General features: G+C 43.0%; 1 protein-coding gene across 1 annotated transcript; it reads right to left on the reverse strand.

The window, feature by feature from the left end:
- Positions 1–807: 807 nt before the first annotated feature.
- Positions 808–25430, reverse strand: Qrsl1 (glutaminyl-tRNA amidotransferase subunit QRSL1). The gene is made up of 11 exons (XM_051175590.1): positions 25314–25430; positions 16321–16480; positions 15519–15617; positions 14378–14474; positions 10865–11032; positions 7804–7979; positions 7611–7723; positions 5707–5899; positions 5131–5248; positions 3212–3417; positions 808–1317 (listed from the first exon to the last, which is right to left on the reverse strand). Exons 1-11 carry the CDS (start codon positions 25335–25337, stop codon positions 1100–1102), a joined length of 1572 nt encoding a protein of 523 aa, XP_051031547.1. The 5' UTR covers positions 25338–25430; the 3' UTR covers positions 808–1099.
- Between the last annotated feature and the right edge of the window lie 366 nt (positions 25431–25796).

The following is a 25796-nucleotide window of genomic DNA, read 5'->3' on the forward strand; positions in this document are numbered from 1 at the left end:
CAAGTACATTTATTACTGGAAGTCAGGTTCCTACTTCATTTATCAACAATATACAGGCGTCAAACTATAGTGCCTGATGAATGTGAGGTGACAAGTATCCTGTCAAAGACAGAGGTACTCAGTGACACTTCAGAGTAAATGTAACATTTCTATTAGACGTTGTCTAATCTGGGCTCAAGAGGTCCAAACGGAGAACACCGATAAAGGGGACCAAGAGGGTACGGGACGCTGAGACACTTGGGGAAAGGAGACCTTAGGGTGTCATCTCTCTGCGATCCTCACCGCAGTGTCACGTGTTCACACTCTGTGTCACCTGGGCGCTTTGAACCTTCAGCCCTGAGCTGAAGAGGGAGGCGAGTCAGTGTGACACAGAGCTGTGCTGGCTCTGAGAGAGGTGAGGCAAACATTTAACCAGAACAGGGGTGGGGGAAGTTCTCATTTTAACTGTCTCCAGAGAAGCAAAAGGAGTCTTGTGCCTGGCTGAGGAGCCACCCAGCCTTGTATGGCTCTGAACCTGGTGGACCACTCTCTTCCTCCTATGTCCAGAGCTTTTAGCAAGGCGAGTCTTGTCTAGTTGTATGCATTTCTCACATCGCTGAGGCAACCTCTACCACAGGATGACCTGCCTGTCAGAACCTCAGGAGTTAACGTTATTGTCTTGTTAGTATTTTGCTATAAAGATGTACACATTTTGAGGCATTTATTACTAAACTTAGTTTTACTCTAATTTCTGTTCTTTTGAATGAAAATTATGCAGCATGCATTTTTTAGGAGCTCGTATTTTTGTGGTATAATAAAATCCAGTGATTGGTTTTAAAAGTTATTTAATGAATGTATAAATATTACATTTAACAACATTACAGGGATTTGAAGAAGTGATTCCCAGGGCAGACAGGCAGTGTTGACACTGAACCTAATCACAGGGCTGAGCAAGATCACTGGGCGCTCTAGAGAACAGCACCTCTTAGTCATTTTTAACAGCATGATCCAGTGGTGGAGAGTCAGTCCAGGGGCAGATGGCCTGCCTAGCAAGCCTGAGGCCCAGCGTTGGATTCCTGGCATCCCACTACCAGCCAATTCCTTGATTCATTGATCCCGATTAGGTTAGAGAAGCAGAAGTTAAGTTTCCATTTTCAAGAACCAACGAGCCATCATCCATGAGGTCTTGCAGTTGAATAATGGGAAACTGTACTTGTTTTTCAAGCCATTTGGCAACTGTCAGAAGTTGCTGGTCACAAAATGCACGTCCGATTAACTGCAGTCCTATTGGTAATCCTTGGTTTGAGAGAGCCACAGGGACACTCACTGCTGGCAAGCCTGAGAGGAAGAGACAGAAGCCATCAATTGATGAACCCTCCTTCCTCGTGCTTATAAAGACAGAATAAAGCTTAAAACAAACTAAGATAGCTAGATGTGGTGGCGCACGCCTTTAATCCCAGCACTCGGAAGGCAGAGGCAGGTGTATCTCTGTGAGTATGAGGCCAGCCTGGTTTACAGAGTGAGTTCTAGGACAGCCAAGGCTACGCAAATAAACCTGTCTCAAAAAAAAAAAAAAAAAAAAAGTTGGGCAGCCGTGACAAATGCCTTTAATCCCAGCACTTGGGAGGCAGAGGTAGGTAGATCTCCGAGAGTTCCAGGCCAGCCTGGTATACAGAGTGAATGCCACCTCTCCATCAACTCCTGCTTCTAGGTTCCTGTCCTGCTTGAGTTCCTGTTCTGATTTCCTTTGATGATGAACTGTGAGGTATAAGAGTAAGGCACTTTCCTCCCAAACTTGTTTCGGTCATGGTGTTTCATCACAGTAACAGAAACCCAAAGTCAGACACATAAATTGCTTAGGAATGATCAGGTAGCTATCCTTTTGTTTTCTTTGTTTCTGCACGCACATGTGGGTATCAAGGCGACCTAAGTGTTGGTCCTTGCCTTCCACCGGGTCTGAGACACGGGCTCTTGATCACTACTGTGTATGCAGGCTATCCGGCCAGCTGACTTCCAGGGAGTCTCCAACTCCCATCTCGCTATGGCAGCTTTGGAGCCACAGATGCACAGGACTGCATCTGGCTTCATGTGGCTGCTACGATCTCAACTCTGGTCCCTGTTTCTGCAGCCCTGTGAGCGATCTCCCTAGGCAAACAGCTTAGTTTCCCAGTGGTCACAACGGCTTTCTGATATAGGAAGTATGTGGCTTTCCTGCTGAAAGTGGCTCAGCAGGCTTCCTTTTCTATGTGAAACAACTTTAGCTTAACTCATCACTACAGCCACTGCACTGTTTACTTCATCCCCTTTCCCCTCCAGCTGCTGCCCCCTCTCCCAGGGAACCCACCCCGGCCTCCTGAGCCCTGGGGTGTGAGGTGAGCACCGCCTTTTTTCAAGGGCCCTGAGGTAAAGAACAGTTGAACCAGAACCCCATATCCAGCAAGAATACCTTTAAAGGAAAATCTAGACATTTACATGAGCAAAGTTTAGAAAATTTGCGGCCAGCTGACCTACCCTGAAAGAGAGGTGAAGGAATGTCATTAAACATGAAAGGAGTGATAAAAGGAAAGTCTTGGTCCTTCAGGAACAGAGTTGAAGGAAAACAACAGAAGTATGTGGCACCTGAACTACAGCCTGGTATAGTTCTACAAACAATCACAGATACATTGAGGTGATTACTGTAAACATTAAAAAGAGATCATAAACAAAAGCAAAATAACATTAAAAGACAGTTCTAGCACTGCTGAGAGAAATCTGAATATGGACTACATTTAGATTATTATTATTGGGCTCATAATGGTTTCCTCAGATGTGACATTGTGTTTAGGGAGGAGAATTTTTATCCTCAGATGCGTGCTAGGGTACTCAGCTGTAAAATGTCATGTCTAAAGGGTATTTTTTCAAATGGGACAGCCCAATACAATGTGTGTGGGAGGTGGAAAGACAGAGAAGAAAGCCAGGGCAAGATATTAACAAGGACAGGCTTGGGTAAGGGAGTATCATATCAGTACACAGTATACCATGTTTAAATGTTTTGAAGATAAAAATTTTGCATATTGCTTAAGAAAATGTGCTATTACAGTACGCATGCACAGGACATACACATATCCCCCTCGGCTGTTGTAGAAGGGAAGGGTACTCCCTTTAGGAAACAATCCTACAGGAACCTGCAGTGAAGACCAGGGAGTCAGTTTAAGCTTTGAAGCAGAGCACCCCATTCCTAAGGAATCCTTACCAGCCATATTTACAGCTTGTGTGAAAATATCATCCTGGGCACTTCGTGTCCTGTTGTCTTCTTTGATGAACTCCAAGTACGGCACTGCCTCCCTCAGGGTGGTCGGAGTCAGCAGGACATCCACACCAGAAGCAAAAGCATTCTTGAAATCCCTCACAATGAGGCGCCTCACTTTCTGCGCTTTGACGAAATAATTCTCATAATTTCTGTGGAAAAAGACAAAGCTATCTTAGAGACTTTTTCTGTTTTGTCTTTAAAGGCAGGTCTCTCAATTAAACTAGTTAAAGAGCCATTGGGTCTTCAGCTTTACCATCAGGGGCCACTAAGATTTATTATTATTATTATTATTACTAATTTATTTACTGTGTCGGGGAGAGAGCAAAGGAAGGGGTGAGTAGAGGTCTGAGACATTCAGCCAGACTCACCTTTCTCCTTCCACAGTGTGGGTCTCAGGAATTAAACTCAAGTCATCAATCAGCCTAAAGTGCCTTTACTTACTGAGCCATCTTGCTAGCCAATTGCTATTTTAGTTTTTGAGCATGGTGGGCCTAGAACTCACTATGTAGACCCTAGACAGTGCTGGAATAAAGATTTGGTCACCACTCCTGGCAGTACGACACTAAGATTCCTCTTTTGTTGTTTTGGTTTTGTTCGTTTTTGTTTGTTTGTTTTTTTGAGACAGGGTTTCTCTGTGTAGCCCTGGCTATCAAGGAATTTGCTCTATAGACCAGGCTGGCCTCCCAAGTGCTGGGATTAAAGGTGCGTGCCACCACTGCCCATCATTTATAATGATGAGTTTTGTTCAACTACAATGTTATTATAAAACTTTACACTGGAATTTATTCATTAGAATTTGCTACTAGATGCAATTCTACCAAATAACCACAAAACAATACTGCCCAGTAAGGAAACTGCTAACCCAGAACATTTATTTTAGGGTGAGATAGTGTGATTAAGTTACTTTCTTAGTACAACAGATTAAAAACTTGTATCTCAAAGGCTTATGCAATTCTCTATCATCATGTCTCAGTCTATCTACAGTATAATGGTAACTAGCTAGTCTCACTATGCCTGAACTAGATGGTAGGAAACAGCCCTGGGAAGCAGGTTCCATCAAGAGAAACAAGGAAGGCACCCAGTGCTGCAGTTTTGTATTTTATGAACAGTTTAGTCTAGAAGGGCAGAGATAAACTTGAATGAAGGATGCTTAAACACTAGGAAAAGATTAGGGGGAAAGCCAGACACAGACAGAACAATAACTCAGTGATACAAAGGGAAGGAGGAAGAAAACTCTTTAGCTGCTCCTGGACTCTTTACACCTTAGGTTCCTCAGGTGTAAAACTGGACATGACGCATGACAACTCCAGTTCCATTGAGAACCAACCACAAGAAGGTAAAAGTGTGGTTTTTTAACCCCAGAAGAGTGCTACAGGAACACCATGTACCCTGCCCACTGTTTGACCAACAGGCTCTGCAGAGGCACAGATGCAGGTGCACCCTCTCCCGCTCTTCACTGATTCCTTCGAGGCATGATCTTTCCCGGCAGATCCCCGTCTGCATCCCCATTGCATAGGATAACCAGTCTACATACAGGAGCTGGAGTCTGAACTGTGGTCCTGATGATTATGCAGCAAGAACTCTTTACCACTAAGCTCTTTATTTTTTCAAATCAGGATCTCACATCCCAGGTTGGCCTTGAATTCACTATGCAACCAGTGATGACTTTGAAATTCTGCTCTCCCTGCCTACATTTCCGCAGTGGATTACAGGCTAGTACTACCACAATATTGATGTTGGGCATCAAACCTGGGGCCTCAGGGGTTGGCCAGTATCCTGCTAACCGAGCCCGTGCAGTACTAGATATAAAAATTTTAAGGTTTCAAGAGTAGCAAAAAAAATTCTTTAAGAAATTGTCTTACTCTTTTAATAAGAAAAAGTTTCCTGAGAGAATTCTTCCTCGTACCACGTCATTGAACCCTTCTTGTCTGGTTGCAGCATACATGGCTTCAGTAGACACATCCATGCCAGACCTGTGACCTGAGAACAAGAAGTAAACATTACTGAGAAAGAATTAAAGGCTATAAAACAGTATTGCGAACAATATAGACCTTAGAGAACTTTCTCTCCAAGTTCTTTTTCTTTATTTGCTTTGTGATTGACTAATCAGTTAGTTATGAGAACCATGGAGAGTAAAGAAACCATGAAAGAACTTTGACATCCATCCATCCATCCACCCACCCACCCATCCATCCACCCACCCATGCAAACTTTGATTGAGTTCCACCTTGTCAGACACTACATCAGATGTGCTGGGTACACAAAGACAGTCCCTTCAAGACTTTCCCTTCAGTGCAGAGAACCAAGCATAAAGACTTTTGATGAATATTTCAAATCCAATATTAAAATAATAGAGAAAAAAATTGATTTACCTTCCTGAATTATTATAATAACTAGCATGTGAATGATCTTTAACAACCCCAAAGCAGCCATCTTACCATATTGTAGCCCATCAAATCTTGCCATATTTGAAGCCACTTCTGATGCACACAGCACGTGGTAGCAGATGATTGAGTAGCAGGTGTGTGGCAAGGAGACCTCAATCACTTTGGCACCCTCAGACTCAAAGAGGTCAGCAGCTCGGGACCAAAGAGACTGTATTTCACTTGACAACTCTGGTACCAGATATTCCTTAGAGGAAAAACAAAACAAAACACAGGAAAGTCTATACAGATTCATAAACACCTGTATAAAATCTTTGGCAATACACTACACTAAAACACTGATAATACAGCAGCTGGTAGGTTCCTTGCAAGACTGGACTAGGAATGTTGATGGCATGCGAGACAGTACTGGACAGTATTAACTGGCACAGCAGTGTAGAGCTTGGGATCCGATCAGGGGTTCATATCTGTTAGATGTCTACATTTTTCAGAACTTCTCTCTGTTTATGCTTTCACACCCCATTACACAGCTTCATCATCCGTTTTATGGATGGAAAGTATTGAGAATAGGGAAGAGATGCAGCATTCCTAGCGCGATATATATCATACCAACATGGGATCTAGGACTCAACTAGGCTCACTTCTAAAGCTATTTTGTTTTTTAAAGAAATTACAGATAGTTATCTCGATGAAAGTCTTTTTAAAGTAGCAATTCTCTATAGTAGGGGTGTCACCTGATAATGTCTGTGGATGCTTTGACTGTACAGTTGTAGTGGTGAGGGACGCTACGGGAGAGGGGTGGAAGCCAGGGACAGAACGTTCCAGAATAAAATGGTACCTAAAACAGGTTAAATGTTAATATACTGTCAGGTATATAGCTGGCTAAGGTGGTACATCCCTACACTTCAGCACTTGAGAGAGAGGCAGAAGAGTAACTGAACTGGAAATCAGTCTGGGCTCAGCACTTTAGCGCTCTTGTTTTACCTGAGCTCCGTTACCAGCACCTACACCAGTGGCTTCCCAGTGTCTATAACTACAGCTCCAGGAATCTGATGTCTCTGGCCTTGTGGACACTTGTACTCATGTATATATAGCCACATGCAGACACATATACCTACATATAACTTAAAATAATGAAAGGGGCGGGCTAGAGAGATGGCTTAGCAGCTAAGAGTGCTGGATGTTCTTCCCAAGGACACGAGTTTAACTCCCAGTGCCCTTGTCAGACAGCTCACAACTTTACAGCTTACAGACAGCTCTGTAACTTTAGTTCCAGGGTATCTGATGCCTTCTTATGGCCTCCACAGGCACCAGGCCCACAAACAGTACCAAATACACACAAAGGTAAAATATCCACACACACACACACACATTGCTTCTAAAAAACTTAAACAAAACATCACAAAACATGTATATCCAGACACATAGATGCACATACACACACACATGCATGCACGAATGTGCACATACACACACACATGCATGCACGAACACGCACATACACACACAGAAACAGGTCTGATTTTTTTTAAAGTGTCAATAATTTATTACTTACATGTATAGATTATAGTAATCAACTTTTTTTTAAAGAAAACAGAAGTATTTCTTCATTTACATATTGCCTATGGCTGCCTTTTCACTATAATGGTTGTGTTAAAAAGTCCAGATCTATGAAGTACGAAGCCCAAAACGGCATCAGTTTCTTCCCAAGGGAAGTTTACAGACCCGTGTGTGTTTTATAGGATAATCAAACTTAATCCCCGCAGCTCTCAGGGTCTGTATTTCTCTCACCCTTACTTCACAAAGGGGAAACTGGGCTTAGAGAGAAGTCGCATGCTTAAATCCACATGGCCAATCAATCACGGTGGTGGTACAGGGATGCAAACAACCAGTTGGCCTCCTAAGTCTGTGCTCTGCATTTGGCCAGTCAGCTTTTCTGAAAAGTAAGGAGAAGTTACCTTTGGGATTCCTATACACAGTCTGCTCACATCCATCACACCAGGAATCATGGGGGGCTTAATAGGGTCTTGTACTGTGGTGGAATCCTTGGGGTCATGTCCAGCCAGTATACCTGCAAGAAGGAACCCTCATGTGTGACAGACATAGTACTTTACAGTGAGGCTTTCAAATGTTACGTAACCACAGAAATACCTAACACAATCGCTGTATCATCCACACATCTGGTGAAGATTCCTGGCACATCCATCGAATTCACCAGGGGAATGAGGCCATGACGGGAAACTAAGCCATAACTTGGTTTGAAACCAACAAGCCCACAGTGGGCAGCAGGGTTTCTGGTGGAACCTCCAGTATCTGACCCTAGAGCCCTGGATTGAAAGAGAGTTCTGTTTAGAGGAATGACACTCTTTAATTGCATCTGGAATCTACTATTTCAAAGTGTACTTCCCTTTAATTATATAGAGTAACCCATACTCATCTCAAAGGACTCATATGGTATAGAGAAGCACAAAGACCCAACAATAAACACTGTTAACATTTCGGCAGATTCAACCCCCCCTCTTGCCCCTTCATCCTGAGTGCTGGAATCATGGCCTGTGACACTAAGCCTGGCCTTTCAACTGTTTAAAAATGTGTTGTCTTTTCTGGAGAACATTTTGTAATTGTAAGCTTCCATCCGTATTTTGTTTGTTTATAATGACCTCTTGATGCCATTAAAATAATAAAGATTGAGGATATTTTAAAATATGTCAAGTGACAGCAGGCAGTATGCCTTCACAAACTAAACCTTCTCTGCAGAAACCCAGACCCCAGCCTTTGCTCCACCATGGCTGGAGAGGTACTGTAATTTTTACAATGTTGTTTGCATCTGGAATGATAACTTTTTAGCAAACCCTTGTTGATAAATAACTTTACACATAAACCTCAGCTCATGTTTGGTTGCTTTTAGGTTGATGGTTTCTAAAAGGCAGGGTTAGTGAACACAAGGGTCTGTTGTTATAAATTCTTAACCTATATAATCAAATTACTTGTTGTAGATCAGGCCAATTCGTGTATTTATTTCTAGTGAACTGTGGTTTTTTTTTTTTTAGCATTTCAGTATCATCAATGAGTAGTACTTTTTAAAAATTTGGCTAATCTGATTAAAAAAACCACTTAAATATTCATTTTTGAAAAACCTATCATTACCCAACATAGTGAATGCTCATTTCTCAGCCTCGTCACCTAGAGTGCACATGTTTTTCTTATTAAAAAAAAAAAAAAAAAAGTAACACAGTTCAGACAGTATATTATGTAGTAGAAGAAACTAATTAAAAAGAGGGAAAGAAACCTCAAGAACATCACGCTAAGTGCAACAAGCCAGTCACAGGAAGACAGAAGCAGAGCACTCAAGTCCACAGATAGTAAGGAGGAGGCTGCTAGAGACTGGGCGTGGGGGCAGTTCATGGGTGCTGGGTTCCGTTTTCCAAGATGGAAAAAAAAGAAAAGTTTTGTAGATTAATTGCAAAATTACATATACATATTTTTGTCACAACTGAAATTTTAAACAATTATTTAAAAACAAAACTTCTAGATAGTACATGCTTACTGTGAAATTTAAAGTACCACACAATCATATGATATAGAAGTAAAAATAAAAAAAAAAAAAAAAAAACCTAAAAAATCTGCTGAGTGTGGTGGCGCACGCCTTTGATCCCAGTACTCAGGAGGCAGAGGCAGTCGGATCTCTGTGAGTTCAAGGCCAGCCTGGTTTACAGAGCTAGTTCCAAGACAGGCTCCAAGGCTATAGAGAAACCCTGACTCAAAAAAAAAAAAAAAAAGTAAAAGTCCTCTTATTGAAGAACCCATAATAGCCCTGTTACACACTTTTATCCAGATAACCCATGTGTGACCCACATCTGTGCCTAAGCAACGCTCACTCTTAACAGGCATTATGTATACTGTTTTCACTTAATGCACGTTGGGTAGCTTTCCACATCACCTCACAGTGCATCCTTTCTATGCAGCTCACTAACACTCTAAGAATCTTAATTTTAAAACTATAATAAAACAAACAAAACACTGCCAGGGAGACAAAAGCAGACTACTTCATAGTTTGGAGACACTCAATCTGAAGTTACTTTTGGTTGATGTTTCTGCTGATTATATACAAATATATAATCTACTGATTATATTGAAAGTAATGCTTTGGACTGAGTAATGTTCCTAACAATAACATGCCACTTGCACGCTACAGAAAATGCAAATTATATTTCCTTTCTCACCAAGTCCATTTAACTACAACATCAGTCTGTTGCTTTCATAATTTTAAAAAGATACTGTCTCTTATTAGCATTCACTGATGGCTGTGTAAAAGTAAAACCTACATTTCCACAGGAATTACATGTCAAAATGCCATCTTCTCAAAGCAGATTCAGAAAGATAACACTAAGTGGGATGATGGGGGGGGGGGGGTAGAAAAAGAAGCCGCACCTGATCCTGCACCTTCTAACATGTCAGAACTCTCATTAATATTAATGCAATGCTATAACATTCCAGAGATAAATGAAATGGCTTTTCTTCTTAACAAGCTCCACAGTTCTAAAATATGTAAATAAATTACGGGTTGCAGTGCCTGTGAAGGAATGTAGTTTCACTGGATAATTAAAGCGAGGGAAAACATATACATATTGTATTACTGGGGAAACACATTCAACTTACTTAAGATGAGACTGATAAGATAAATCATTATTTACTATTCTCTGGGTGGCTAACAATGATTGCAGGGCCAGGAGTGGTAGCACAGGCCTTTGACCTCAGCACTTGGGAGACGTCAAGAGGATCAGGGATCTGAGGGGATCTGAGGGGTCTGAGCAGCTTAGCAGCAGTGAGCTAAAGCGGTACCATTTGCATAGTGAACCGACGACAGAATAAATTATTAAAAAATAAGATTCATGAAGTTCACTCAAGTTCAATGTCTTATCTGGTAAGATCCATAAAGCCATGATTTTAAGAACCAGAGACTACAGACTACAGAAGAAAAGTTAAAATGTCATTTTAGATTAATTTTTAATGTACAAAGCTCACGTAGTGGGATAAAGCTGACTATACTTAGATGTCATTCCAATACACCTTTGAACACAAACAGCTCACCAAAAAGAAACACAAATGCCAGGCAGGGTCTCAATTCCTGTGCTGCCGGGCTTTGGGTGCAGTTTGACCTCTGATCTTTTGCACTCAGGTGGGGTTTAAAGCAGAGACAGGGACATCTTACGCAAAGCACGTGAACGATGCCACAGCGGCCGCACTGCCGCCTGAGCTCCCTCCAGTTATCAGCCAGTGCGAATCGCCGAGCTCATCATGCCGCCGCCTTTCTCTGTATTGCCTGGAGTAACTCCAGGGGTTTTTAACTGGCCCAAACACACCATCTGTGCTTCCAGATCTGCGATGGAGAAGCAAAGCGATACCTCTGAAAAACTTCATTTTACGTCCCCAGGGAAACTCATGGAACCTTTCTTAACCCACTGTGGCGTGAGTTGGAAAAGGCTGAGACTACGCACAGGCAGCTCCCCATCAGGCAGCTAAGGAGAAGGTGGTGCTCAGGAAAGAAGAAAGTTACTAGCTAAGGGAAGACTTATCCCAGTCAATCAGTTAAAGATGGTTTCCTTTGTAAGCTAAGATCTTTCAGTTGAAAAGATTCACAAACATTCAGACCATTAGAAAAATCTTTTAAAGGAATCTCCCCTAGTCAGAAGGTTTAAGAAAAGCATTAGGTGTGGTAGCTCATACCTTTAGCTGAGGCAGGAGGATATCCATGAATTCTACGCAAGCCTGGGCTAGAGTAAAACCTGTCTCAAACGGAAACAAAACCACAAAAACTATGGAGGAGGAGATGGCTCAGCGTGTAAGAGCACATGTGCAAGCAAGAGGCCCTTAATTTGAATTTCTAACACCCACACAAGACAGACAGACATGGCCACATGCCTGTCATCTCAGCATTTTGGGGAGGGTGAGCAAAGAAGGCAGCTCCCAGGCTGGTCTCGGACTCAAGAGGTCTGCCTGCCTCTGCCTCAGGTATGCGCCAATAATTTACATGACAGGTCTTTTTCAGATTTATCTTTTGAAACATTTTCTTTTTCATTTTGAAGTAGCATGTTTCAAAACTTCTTAATTTTACTCGAGACCAACCTACCAGTTTTTATTTTGCATTATGTTATGTCCTAGCAAAGAGATTTTTGCTTAAGTCGAGGTCACAAATTTTTTTTTTTAATAAGTTTTCTAAATTTTATCATTTTAGCCTTTACATTTTTAACTTCTGTTGTGGAACATTTTCATAGCATCTTTTTGCTTTTATGAAAAAAACTTCAATAGAGTGCTTCTTGATTTAAGTTTGCTACATCCCTCCCTGCTATTAGATGCAAGCTATGATTTCCAGCTAATCACAGGTGAGGGAGCATCCTCAAAGAGTCACACTGGGGACATACTAAGTCTACATTTTGATCAGCTGAGGAAAGAAAATACCCGAAAAACCATGTCTGAGTTCTTTTCCATGGATGAGCTCATTAAACACGGAAGTATCTACGGAAGTCTAAGAGATATCATATTAACGCAGTAGTCAAGGGCTGTTTCTACTAAACAGGATCACTGAACAAACATGTTATAAATGCAAAAAGAATTATAAAGTGGAAAAAAATCTAAAGTGCTTTTGGTGAATGGCTGAATATTTTCCTCCCCAATATCAGGAGCAAGGCAAGGCTATCTGTTTTACACACACCCCCATTTTAATTATTTGTATATATGCCTATGTCTATGCATATGACTGCAGATGGCCATGGAGGCCATCTGAAGCTGAAGTTACAGGTGTCCCACTGGGAACTGAACTCAGGTCCCCTGCAGGAGCAGTGAGCACTCTTAACTGCTGAGCCATCTCTCCACACCCTCCCCCCACCATTTCACTTTTTCCTCAATACTGCATTGATGGTCTTAACTGGTTCAACAAAGCAAAATGTAGATAAGTAGTAAGAATTAAAAAAATAAAACTGTCTACACAAAATATTCCAAAAAATCCATACAGATCAATTAGAACTAACAAATGAATTTTAACAAGGTGATGGGCTAGGAGGTCAATATAGGAAAAAAATTAATATTTTTTTAAATTTTTTTAATCAATGACATTTTTAATGCATTTGCTATATAAATAATTAGAAACACAGGGCTGCAGTGTGCAGTGACTCTGACACAGGGCCACAGTGTGTGCAGTGACTCTGGCACAGGGCTGCAGTGTGTGCAGTGACTCTGACACAGGGCTGCAGTGTGCAGTGACTCTGGCACAGGGCTGCAGTGTGCAGTGACTCTGAAACAGGGCTGCAGTGTGTGTGACATTAAAACGGCATCAGTGTGTGCAGTGACTCTGACACAGGGCTGCAGTGTGTGCAGTGACTCTGACATAGGACTGCAGTGTGTGTGACATTAAAACGGCATCAGTGTGTATAGTGACTTTAAAAAGAACAAAGTGAGAAGACTCTTACCACCAGTGTCAAGACAGATGTTGACCCTAGTTTACACGTGTGTTTTTGCAGTGAACAAGGACAAACTTGTCTAAACAGTGGTGAGACTAAAATGCCCATAAGTAAAAAACTGAATTCTATTCACATTATATACAAAAAAATTTAAACAACGTGGGTGACCCAGCTAAGTGTAATAAAACTAGGAGAAAAACCTGCCATTTTGTTCTGGATAAGGATTACGGAAGCATTAGTACAGGTCAACATAGAGGCACGAATCATGGAAAAAATAATGATGAGCTGGACGTTATCAAAACTAAAAATGTAGGCTCTGAAGCGAAGTCAGTGTGCTGAGTAGCACTGACTATCAATGCGGTGGGATCTAGAAGCATCTAGGAGTCAAGCCCTGGAACTAAGAGTCTGGGAGGTGGGGAGACACACACTTAACTGTGGGCAGCGCAATTCTGAACCACTCTGACTACACATAGAGAAAGCTGTGTGAGGAGCAGCAGTCATTGCTCAGCTTCCTGACTGCCTGACTGCACAGGCCATGTGACCTGAGCCCCAGGCTACAGCTGCCACACCCTCCCTGCCATGGACCCCCAAACTGTAGGCCAGAATAAGCCCTTCTTTCATTAGGGTGACATCTCAGTTATTTGTATTACAGCAAGAGAACAGTAACTAACACAGACATAATGAAAAGATAAACCAAAGACATTGAGAACAGATTTGCAAACCACCTTGGATAACAAACTTGGTCCAGAACATATCAATGAGCCCTTATAACTCAATAAATAAGCCCACTTACAAAAGAGTTGGACCATACTTTAGTGAAGGTACACAGATGGCAAAATAAGCACCCGAGAAAGCATTTAACATCATTATTCACCTGGGAAATGCATTCTAAAACTCAAACAATATATCTACACACTTGTTACACAGTGTAAGCTCACACAGGGACTAAGATGTCACTGTCCTCACGAAGCTGGAGACCTGGCTTAGGCATTTAGAGCTTATGGCGCCAGTTCCCACCACCCACACAGAGCGGCTCTAAACTGCCTGCAACTCCAGCTCCAAGGGAATCAGTGACCTCTTCTGGCCTCCACTGGCAACTGCAGATGCCATCCGCTGACACAGACACATACACATAAATAAAATAATAAAGTAGACATTTTAAAAACAAAGACTCCTCAGGAAGTAACCTTGTTACCTTTAGGTACCTAAATGCAGTGAAATTAAAACAGATTTTAAATAAAAATAGAGGAAAACTTCATTTTACTCACCCCATAGCAAACTCATCTAAATTTGTTTTCCCCATGAGTAGAGCTCCCTGATCCAACAACTTCTGAACTACTGTAGCATTATAAGGTGGTATGTAACCTGGAAAAAATAGTATTTTTATTATATGAGAAAAAACAATGAATAGGAAGCATGATTTAAAATTTTAATTAAGTAATTACTATCAGAGTATAAATTATTCCTAGTTTAAATAGCAAATTGTACTTTTTTCCATGAGTTAATTTTTCTCCTGTCAACTGTCCATTTTCCTGTCATTACATCATTCACTATTTTTATAATCTGAAAATGTTGACTTAAAGAGCACTATAAAATGTTGGGTGGTAAGATAGATCATATCCATTTGACATTAAGTCCATGTCATTAAGCTCAAAAGCTCTTTTTCTTAGATAATGTTATGTCACATAGTAATTTTTATGAATTTGGTTAGAAGTAAGCCTATGCACGCAGGAGGCAGAGGCCAAGAGCATCTCTGTGATTTCAAGGCCAGTCTGGATAACATAGCAAACTCAGGCCAGCAGGGCTACATGGTAAGACCTTGTCCCAACAACAACAAAACACACACAGACTGAAAAAAAAAACAAAAACAAAAATAAATAAAAATAAAATACCAAAAAACCCTCCTCTAGCCTTTATTCCAAAAAACAATCTAGTCTACCTAATGAAAGAAGACTCATAGAATTTTATTTACTTTTTGTGGGCAGTATTCTAGGTATCTTTTCTTTTTTTCACTTTTTTTTTTCTATTAGGATCCAAGTATTTTGATAGACATTCTTGTTTTCAGCCTGATAGATTAAAGAATAAAACTAAGGGTTACTGCACAGTTCCAGGAGATGGTGAATAGGTGCTGATGAGTTCTCTGTGTCCACAGGAGTGATGCCAGCCAATGCCAGGTCCTCCTAGAAAGGCTCCCAAACTTTGTAAGCAGTATTCATTCACAGAGCTGGCCAACACCTAAATTGATTCTGTATGTAATGAGCAAACAATGAAGGGGCAAAAATCTAGCCTAAGTACTTCCCACAAGGCTGCAGTTAATCTCAGGTTATCTTGAAGCTTTGGTATTTTCTCTTTAAGCTGAAAAACACTTATTTTTACTAAAGTATTGATGTTGCAGTCATTAGATTTTACCTTTTAGCATATTTGATGCACATGTTGTCTCAATGCCAGATGTGCTGAAGTTGTCTTTCACAGCAACAGGAATGCCATCTAAATCTCCAAGTGACTGACCTGCATTAAAAAGCCAAAAAGGTGGGGGGTGTGGTAGAAAGATGGCTCAATAGTTAAGAGTGCATGTTCAGCATGAGGTACTCAGTTCAGATCCCAGAATCCACATCAAAAGCTGGGCATGGCCACATGTTTTTCTGGAGACAGGGTTTCTCTGTGTAACAGCCCTGGCTATCCTGAAACTATTTGTAACCAGGCTGGCCTTAAACTCTCAGAGATCTGCCTGCCTTTGTCTCCCAAGTGCTGGGCATAAAAGGCTAAAAGGCATGCGCCCCCACAGCCTGGCATGTGTCTTATTCTTATGCCCACCTTCCTGTAACCCCAGTGCTATGAGGGGTAAAGATAGAATGATTACAATGGCTTGCTGGCCTCCAGCCTCTCTCTAGGTTCAGAAGGAGACTCAAAGGAATAAATTGGAAAGTTGACAGACCTGGGGGTGGGGGAAGAGACAGAGAAAGAGACAGAGAGAGGGGAGAGAGAGAGAGAGAGAGAGAGAGAGAGAGAGAGAGAGAAGGACAGAAGGACGAAACTTCAGCAATTAGTTTATACTGGAAATCATTACAGATAGGCATTATATTTACACTAAATACTCAGGAAAAGTTCTAAGTTTAAAGCTTTACTTACCAAAAGGACACTGTTACACCCAGCTAAATTGTTCCTCTTGAGAGAGAATAATGAAATACAATTGAGCATAATTTACATTTACCTTGTTTGTATCTTTTCTCCGATTCTTCAGCTTGCTTTAAGGCCACCTCTTCTGATACAGTAATGTAAGCGTTTAGATACTTGGTTTTCTTGATGAGAGAGAGACATTTCTTGCAGAGCTCTGTTGGTGTGACTTGGCCCTGTTTCAGGGCTGCAGAAACCTACAGTAGAGATAATTCAGAATTGTCTCTTTACAGATTCTGTACAAGTACAAATCTTGTATTGAGGGAGCCATAAGTAATAGAACATGGAAACAAAACATACAAGTGATGCTTGGTCTCAAAATCCAGAGAACCTACTTTTGGACAGGGCAGTGAGCAAAGGGCAGTACTGACCAGATGGATGATGGGAGTGGTGGGGAGCAATCTCCCCCTTTGTCGACTTACTTTGTTTCTACGTTAGGCTTGGGCAAAGAGTAGTTTAGGTGAGCCATGCAGGCCTGAGGCAGCTGAGCCCAGCCTGGGTGTAGGATGGGTAGGGGAGAGCTGTTCAAAGAGTAGCTTACTGTAGCCCAAGGGGTACCCAGTGGAAAAAGAGGAGCACTATATGGCACTGAAACAGATCTTTTCATCTACTGGGGATTTCAGATAAGACCTACCAGGTGTTCAGAAAAATGCAGAGACATAATATACAAACATATATCTTACATAAACTCAGAATTTCTGTCATTTTGTGCATTAAGAAGGCTGGTGGACAAAGGGTTAAAATGCATGCGGAGCAGGGCTGCAGAGATGACTCAGCAGTTGAAAGTTTGGTGCCAGCACCTAACTCAGATGGCTCACAACTGCCTGTAACTAACTCCAGGTCTGAGGAAGCTACAACTCCTCAATTCTCCTGCATGCATGCACACACCCGCAAGTGAGTGTTCATGCACACACACACACACACACACACACATCCCCCAATTTAAAAAAATGCGTGAGGAGTGACCAGTGAGTACCCGATGTTTGGCAGTGAGACCTGAGATGAGGTGTATTGTTTGTCATGTCCAGCAAGAAGTAAGAGTAAGTACTTGCTAACAAGAACTCAAATATGCTATCGGGCTTTTTCTTTGGCAAAGTTTGCTGCATTATCCACCTGTAATGTGAGTTCGGAGACAAGAGGGTCTGGAAGGGAGTAATTCTTAAGTATTTACCAAGAGCCAGGCGCTGTTGGTTTATTTGTCTCATCAATTCATTACCAAGTCAGGCATTATTAACCGCCTTGGACAAATGAAGAAACTGAAGCTCAGAGGCTGTCATTTGTCCAAAGCCACACGACAGTACAGGGTGACTTTACAATATACTCTCCTTACCACTTCTGCATCTACTCTCATGGAAAGAGTTTGTTCTCCACATTGACTGTATTCCTATGTCTTGTGTATATCAAGCAACAAGAGTCTGCGTTTAGGGGAAGGGTCTGCAAATGATCTGCTTTTGGCCACTGAAAGTATCACCAAGGCAATGACATTCTTAGGGCTGAGAGCTGTGGGGAAAAGTATGGGGAAGAGGTTTTGGAGTGGTCCCCATGCTCATGGACAAGAAAGGCCTTTTATAAGGGAGGCAGGGGAGTGGTCCTGGGATGCAAGGGACAGTGATGAGATGTCTGTTTCGTCATGCTTTAGGAGGACAGCAATAAAGATGACAGTGTGTTCTAATACTGTGGAATAGGAAGAGAGAGGACAGTGAACCCCTAGAAGCAGAGACTCACCAGAGAGAGAGAGAAAGAGAGAGGTGTAAGGGCAGGCCTGCCCAGAGGCAAAGCTCACCAGTGAGGACTCGTGCCTTACTCCTCCCTTGGTTAGCTCACCAGTGAGGACTCGTGCCTTACTCCTCCCTTGGTTAGCCTCCTAAGGCTCCGAGCTGCTTTCCAGTTTAGCAGCTGGCAAGAGAAGAAGTGTAAGCCATCACTACCAGTCAGAAAGGGTGAGTGTCCAGGTGCACTTGCTCGCAAGAGTGCTGCTCTTCGTCGGAGCCATTTTTGGGTACTCCCAATTTGACAAAATCGACGAGGAAATTGGAAAAGAGAAATGAGACCAAAGATGCTAATTAGACAGAATGAACTGAGCATGGAGTATGAGATGCAAATCAGACAGCTCTCCTGGGACAAAACTGTGGCACTACATCTAAATATAAAACACCAACTTTACTTTAAACACTGTCCCTGAAAAGTACTCTCTCCTGGAACTTCTTTGCCAATGGTAAGTGGGCTTCCCAACTTTGCTCCTAGCTATCCTGTACTAGAGTCCCTGGGGAAAAAGGGTCGGCACACAACATCCTCTCGGTCCTGTTTCCTGTTAACCTTCTCTCAAAGCCCCAGGCCGCCTTCTCCGAGATGACGCTCCCCCTCGACGCTCCCCCCTTCCCCCTTGTGCTGGTCCACAGTCTGGCGTCGCCGCCTTTCATTTCTGGTAGTTTGAGTGCCTAGTCCCCTGTCATCTTTGTCACTATTGTCAGCCTGGGTCACTTGAAGTTCACAGTCGGGGCTGATGGTTCATGTCTGTAATCCTAACATTTTCGGGGTGGAAGGAAGAGGGTCAGAAATTTGAGGTCAGCCTCAACTAGGTAATAAGTATGAGACCAGCCTAGGCTACAGGAGACCCTGTCTCAAAAAAAAAAACAAAAAACAAAAAACAAAAACAAAAAAACAAACAAACAAAAAAACCCACACACCCACACACAAACTCCTTCAGTCCATGTGCGATGTTACCTGGTCTCTCCATTCATTCCCTGGCCTTACGTCACACAAACAGTCCCTTCACGTCACTCTACTTACCTTGGTTGAGGCCTTGAGTGCAGCCATTTTCCATACCCTGAAATCTCCTAAATCTAAATCTCATTGTAGTCATCGCTCATCCCTCACCCCTTCATTGAGTATCCACACATTCCACCCCACAGTCATGAGGAGAGCCATCCATCCGGTCAACAGGAGGCTGAGAAGAGGCCTCCAAGCTCCAGATAAAGCTGCAGGCCTGGCCGACGCCATACTTTCAGCCTGGCGAGACTCCAACAGAGAAACTACTAACTATGCTCAGATGACCCACAAAACCCAGATAGGATTATGTGACTTCAAGTGAGAAGGTTAAAACTGTTATACAGCAATAGAAGATGAACGTACTTGCTTTGAGAGATTTTGGAACCACTCTTAGAAAAGTAGAAGGGAAACAATGTTTGAAAAATGCCATAATGAAAGGTAATACTTTGCTAATTTAAAAATGTGAGCAGGGCTGGAGATGGCTCAGCATATAAGGGCACTTGCTGCCAAGTCTGATGACCTAAGTTGGGTCCTTGGGACCCATGTAGCAGGAGAGAACCAATTCCTGCAAAGTTGTCCTCTGACCTCCATATGTGTGTGTCACGCCACATGTGTGCAAACATACATACATACATACATACACACACATGCACAAACCAGTGAAACATAATTAAATTTGTTAATAATCTAACTGAAATCTTCAAGGGCAGAAGAGGAAAACTACATGACCGTGTAAATTAAGTCCTTCACCTCATTAGTAACACCCAGCACATTGTTCTAGGTACCTTCCAAGACACTGTACACTGCATTTGCATCCACACATGAAGGCATGGCCAGTCATGCAGGAGGAAAGCCAGGATGGTGTGATGCCTGGATATAAGGGAAAAGCATTCCAAGGAGGGAGAGTCATGTGGGTATGCTGCTTTTCTTCTTCTTCCTCCCTCCTCCTCCTCCTTCCCATCGTCCTCATCATCATCATCTCCACCTTACAGATGAAATAACTGCCTGCTTGAGGTCAAGGAATTAGAAAGAAGCAGAGCTGGTATTCAACTAAGACCTGATCTTGTTTCCAAAATCCACTCTCGGAGCTACCAAATCACAACACTTCTCTGTATATGGCTGACAACCCCCCCTCCCAAATACGGCTATGATGTTTATTCCCCTGTAGATAACCTACAGATAACATAAGGGATTTGTGGGGGATAAAGCAGCTCTCTTTCAAATGAGAATTCCCTAGATAAAGGCAACTTTGCAAGTGAGCTTAGATGGCTCGGTGGTTAAGAGCACTGGCTACTCTTGCAGAGAACCTGGAGTTTGGGCCCCAGCACCCACATGATAGCTCACAACTGTTTGTAACTCCAGTTCCAGAGAACTAGACACGTACTTGTAGCCTTAGAGCAATCCAGATATGTATGTGGTACAAAGATTAACATTCAGGCAAACAGTCACACATAAAATATAAGTATTATTCCCTTTTTAAAAGAAACACAGAGTGGCTGATGGGTACTTTTTCTCTATTTAATACACTCACTCAGTTTTAGTGTGGCTACTGTGTCCCTGACAACCATCAGTTTACACAGTTCTAGAGCCAATAGTTGATGCCTATTTTTTTGTTTTCCAGTACCTCTGAGCAGCACACCCACACAACCTCTTCCTCCTCGGAAGAACCCCTTCCTTAAGTCCAGGCATCACACTATCCTGGCTTTCCTCCTGCCTCTGTGTCTCTTGCTTAATTTCCACTTGCTGACCTCTCAGTCTAAGTTTGTCTTCCTCACTTTTACACGTGTCCTCTCAGGTAAGTGTGTCTGGCCTCATGGCTTTAGTTACCCCCATACTTTTACCCATTTACATCCCCCCATCGCACCTGATTCCTGAGAGCTAAGTTTCTTTATCTGCCTCCTTCACAGCCCTCACTTAGATATCTAAAAGGCATCTGAAAACGGACAGCTTTAGGGCAGAACTCTGGAGAAGCTCCTCCTTACCTAGCCTCTTCACAGTTCTGAGAGTTTGTGAGAAGTGTTTCCATGTCCCTAGATGCCAGGCTCTCTCCTTAATTCATCCCCAAACTTCACATTCAGTCAAAGAGCAACCTCTCACAATAAAAACACTCCTTCCTCTCATTATTCCTATCGCTACAGACCTGTCCCTGCTGCCAGCATCATTGACTGCCATGGCAACAGGCTTCCATCTGGTCTTTCTGCTCCCACACTTCTCTTCTAGATCAGAGTCCTCTAGACTTGCCTGGAGGAACTACCAAAAGCTTAGACCATATCCACGAGCTTGAAATTGTGCAGAGGTTCTCCTGGACTTGGAGCCAAATCCCTCACCCCATCACTGGCCTACTGTGTCTCTGACGTCATCTTCCTCCAGTCTCCTCACTGATTTGCACCCAGCATGCTGACCCCGTGCATGGCTTGACTCTGTCAGGCTTGCTCTGGCTTCCTGGTGTGCACTCACTCTCCCATCCGTCCAGAACATTATATCCCAGCTCTTCTAGACCCTCCTTTCCTTCCTAGCCTCTATTAAACATCATCCACTAAACCAGAGAGGCTGTCTTCAACCAATCCCCAGTGCCTAGAACAGGCGTTCACTGAATATTGGAGGAAGAACAACAGTCTAAAACTGGGGGTCTACCTCTCTACAGAGCAGTGAAGAAATCGGTGATGACAGGTTCATGTATATTTGAATGGGCGTGGCAGTAGTCCAAAGGAGGGCTTGTTGGGGTAGGTGTGATCTTGTTGTAGAAAGTCTGTCACTAGGGTAGTTTGAGGTTTCAAAAGCCCAGGGCAGGTACAGTGTCACCCACCCTCTGCTTGCTGCCTGTGGATCCAGATACACAACTTGCAGATCTCTACCGAACCATGGCTGTTTGCATGTCTCCATGCTCCCTGTCATGATGATAAAGGAATAAAACTCTGAACTGTGAGCCAGCCCCAATTAAATGTTTTCCTTTATAAGAGTTGCTGTGATCATGGTGTGTGTCTCTTCATAGCAGTGGAACACTGACTAATACAAAATCTTTTTAGTTTGGAACCCTGAGAAGCCAACCCATACAAATGGTTGGATTAAATGCAGTAGCCAGAGTCTAATGCCAAGAGAACTGGGATCAAGCCATGATAGACTAAGCTAAGAGTCAAACCATCCTAAATACGTCTTGATAACTATCCTGCAAAACACCTTTCCCCTAAGACAGGGTCTCACTGTGCAGCCTTTGCTGTTCTGGAACTGAAACTCACTGAGATCCACCTGAGGTTGAAGCTGTGGCTGCCAGCCCTTCTGGACTTTACCTCTTATTTAGCATTACATTCTGGTGCCTTGTCTCAAGGTTCTTCTGCTGTTCTGAGCTCCATTAATGTTCCTCTAAATTGCCTCAGATGTTCATCACAGTTTCGAGCTTCTTACTCTAACTGCCACCCCAACAAAATTTCCCTTTCTTAATCAATTATCTCAACTACGGTATTAGGAAGCAGAGAACTTGGATTAAACTGGTGAGCTTTTACAACAAAGAGAATTAATCTTCCACTATTCCTGGGTATCTGCACACATTAAAAGTAATGTGTACTGAGTTAATCAATCTCTAATTAGTAAAATTTGGAGCATTAGAACAGGAACATGGATAAGTTACAAAGCAGACAGAAGACACTTCTTTGCCTGGTAAAACAATTATCAATGAGTCTTCGAATACAATGGGAATTAGCATTATCTGTTAAAGGAGTTAAGTAAAAGCTATAATGTCAAGGCAACTTCTTGGTCTTTCTTTGGGTCAACTTCCGTTATGGGTCCCCCCCCCATGAAGTAAATGTTTTCATAATGGCTTATTCAATGTCAAAAAGGGGTACGTACCATACACACACATCTCTCTCTTCCTCCATAGGTTTAAGAGAGAAAAAGCAGGCCACATTCTTTTTATAAGCTATCCTAAACAACTTTTGGGGATTCCCCCACTCCCTTTAGTGAACAAATTTAGCAAGTCTAGCCTGGGCACAAGATCCTACCTCAACAACAACAAAAAGGGAGGAAGAAAGAAAAAAAAGAATAATTTTTTTCATAACAATAGAATATGTCACATACAATGTAGGAAGGTAAAACAAAAATGTATTTTGGAGAAAAGTTTTACTAAAAGCCTATGGATTTAAATGCCTCATTACAACTTAAAATTCCTGAAACCCTGCCAAGTTGAGAAAGAAGAGACTTCCCAAACGGAGACACAAAAGGGAAATAGTAAGCAGGACAGGTACTCAACCAGAGAACCTACTGAGCCATACACTCTGGGCTTGGATCACACAGATCTTTCTAATTAAGTCTAGAGTGAGAACCAGTTCAAGTTTTAACCAAGGCCCAGGTGATTCTGAATGTGCATGCAGACTGTTGTAAAGATTGAGAGAGTTTGACCTCAAACCAAAGTCAGATGACCCATATTAAAACAAGAAGAATAAGAGGGCAAAAATAATCAAGCGGCAGGACACACTGTAGAGGGCTTAGTGGTTTAATGACCACAGGAAGTGAAGGTCAGTCTACAGGCCAATGGTAAAGTTGTGCTTTGGCGTTTGCTTCCTTGCTGGGTTGGTACAAGGCACCTTTGCTTTAGAGTGTGTTATGGGGCATCAGTAAGAGCTCTCCAGAGCTACTTACAGTTGGAGTCTAAGGCAGGGCTTCTCTCTGTAACAGTCCTGGCTGTACTGGAACACACTTTGTCGATCAAGTTTTAAGCTGTGCATCACCCACGGTCAGCCAAGGTAGGGCTTCTTAAGCCCTTTCCCACTCACAATCCTTTCCTGCCAGGGATATTTTGCAAAATCCTGGCATGTTGACATATAAGGAAGGTACACAACTCATTTATTGGCAAGTCACAAATAAATTTATTTTTAAAACAATTTAGGGAGGGCTGGAGAGGTGGTCCAGCAGTTAAGCGCACTGGCTGCTCTTCCAGAGGTCCTGAGTTAATTCCCAGCACACACACAGTAGCTCTCAACTATCTAGAACTGTAGTCCCATGGGATCTGATGCCCTCTTCTGGCGTGCAGATAGATGTACATGCTGACAAAATACCCATACATATAAAATAGACATTTAAAAAATTCTTTGGTATACATTAAAGATTAAAACAAATTTGCATACCAATAAAATGCATGTTTGTTTATTTTTTAAATAATTAAATCTTGGCTGAATATTTCGATACCACAGGATGTAGGCTGCTTCAATGTTTTTAATTTTTTTCAGTTTACCAATATTTCTTTTTGAAAATTATCAGTGCTGCGAACACCACTTTGCATAAATGCCCTGTACAAAATGGTGGGACCATGTTTAGGGCTGTATCAGAAATAGCTGAATAACCCCACATAAAAATTCACTTAATGATTTTAAGTGAAACTGAAGCCAATAATCAAGCACCTTCACACAACAAAATCTAAAGACACACGCACGCATTCCATACTAAGGGTATGGCAAGCTTAGAAATGATCTAGGAAGATACTAAAAGTTTCTGCTTCCTGCAGTTAAACGGCTACGTTTCTCTACGTTTAGAAAAGTTGCATATACTTGGATAAAAGAACCACTGCAATCCACAACACACATACAAACCCCGCCGCAGTTCCTAACACACAACAGTCTCGCTCGCGAGTTGAGATGTTTCAGGCAGTATCAGCTGGGGAATGCAGACAGTATTCAGAACCTTGCTGCTCTGAAGTCGAGAGGAAGCAATGGAGAGCGCCGTCGCAAACACCCTGAGACTCACAACGAGTTTGATTGATTTTTGAATTGCCTTTGGCTACGGTCTCTCCGAGCCCCGCCCCCTTAAAACTGCTGTCAAATTTTCTGCTACCTGTGTGTGGTTGCTACCTACAGCTTATGCAGGGGTTCAAACGTGATGTCCAGGCGTGAAGGAATCCTAGTTAGTTATTTTTGTGCGTGTGCGTGCATGTGTGTGTGCAAGCGTGTAAATCAATGAGCATACAGAATGCAGGTTTTTAAAGCCACCAATCAGTGCGTCCGAACTCTGCACGCTACAAATTCGCCCCGCCCCTAAACGAGCACAGCCGGGATGGGATTGAAATGGCCCGGGACGGACGGATGTCACTTCCCCCACCCACGGCTCGGCGGTGCAAACGCATCTCCCGACGCCCTCACCCCGGGAACGGGAACGGGAACGCGGTGTGCTGCCTGACCGGGCCGGGCCGTGCGTGGGTGACCCGGGGCGACCTTGACCTCCGAGCCCTCGGGCGCCTCCGCCCTCCCGTGTCCCCTCCGGGCCACATCCACTCACTTCTCGCAGACTCCGGCCCAGCATAATCCTCGGGTTCAGCCCGGTACCGGACGGGGCTCGGAGCAGAGGAAGAAGTCGCCGTGCGCCACTGGCGTTTACATGGGCGCAGACATCTTGGAACCCCACGGGGGCCTCTGCCAACACCGAGCGCTCGGATTGGTCGAGCTCCCGGCTGCGGGAATGATCCCTGCACGCGATTGGTTGGCGCTGCGGAGGCGGGGACCGCGTCCCGAGTCAGGAGGTTTCCAGTTGCCGGCCTGGCGGTTGCACGTGCAGTTCGCTCGCCTAACCTAGGGGTCCCTGCTTGTTTGGGTTTTTGTTTGTTTGTTTGTTTGTTTGTTTAAGGGGAAGGGGAGTGAGAGGGAGGAAGGGGCATGCACAGAATACTGGCTGGACGTGAACCGGAGCATTTCGGATGTGGGGAGCGTAGCTATTCTAGTTTCGTCCTTCCGTTGCTTCTTTAGGTCAAGTTCGTTTCTGGAA

This window comes from Phodopus roborovskii, unplaced genomic scaffold, assembly GCF_943737965.1.
Source record: "Phodopus roborovskii unplaced genomic scaffold, PHOROB, whole genome shotgun sequence".
Lineage (NCBI taxonomy): Eukaryota > Metazoa > Chordata > Mammalia > Rodentia > Cricetidae > Phodopus > Phodopus roborovskii.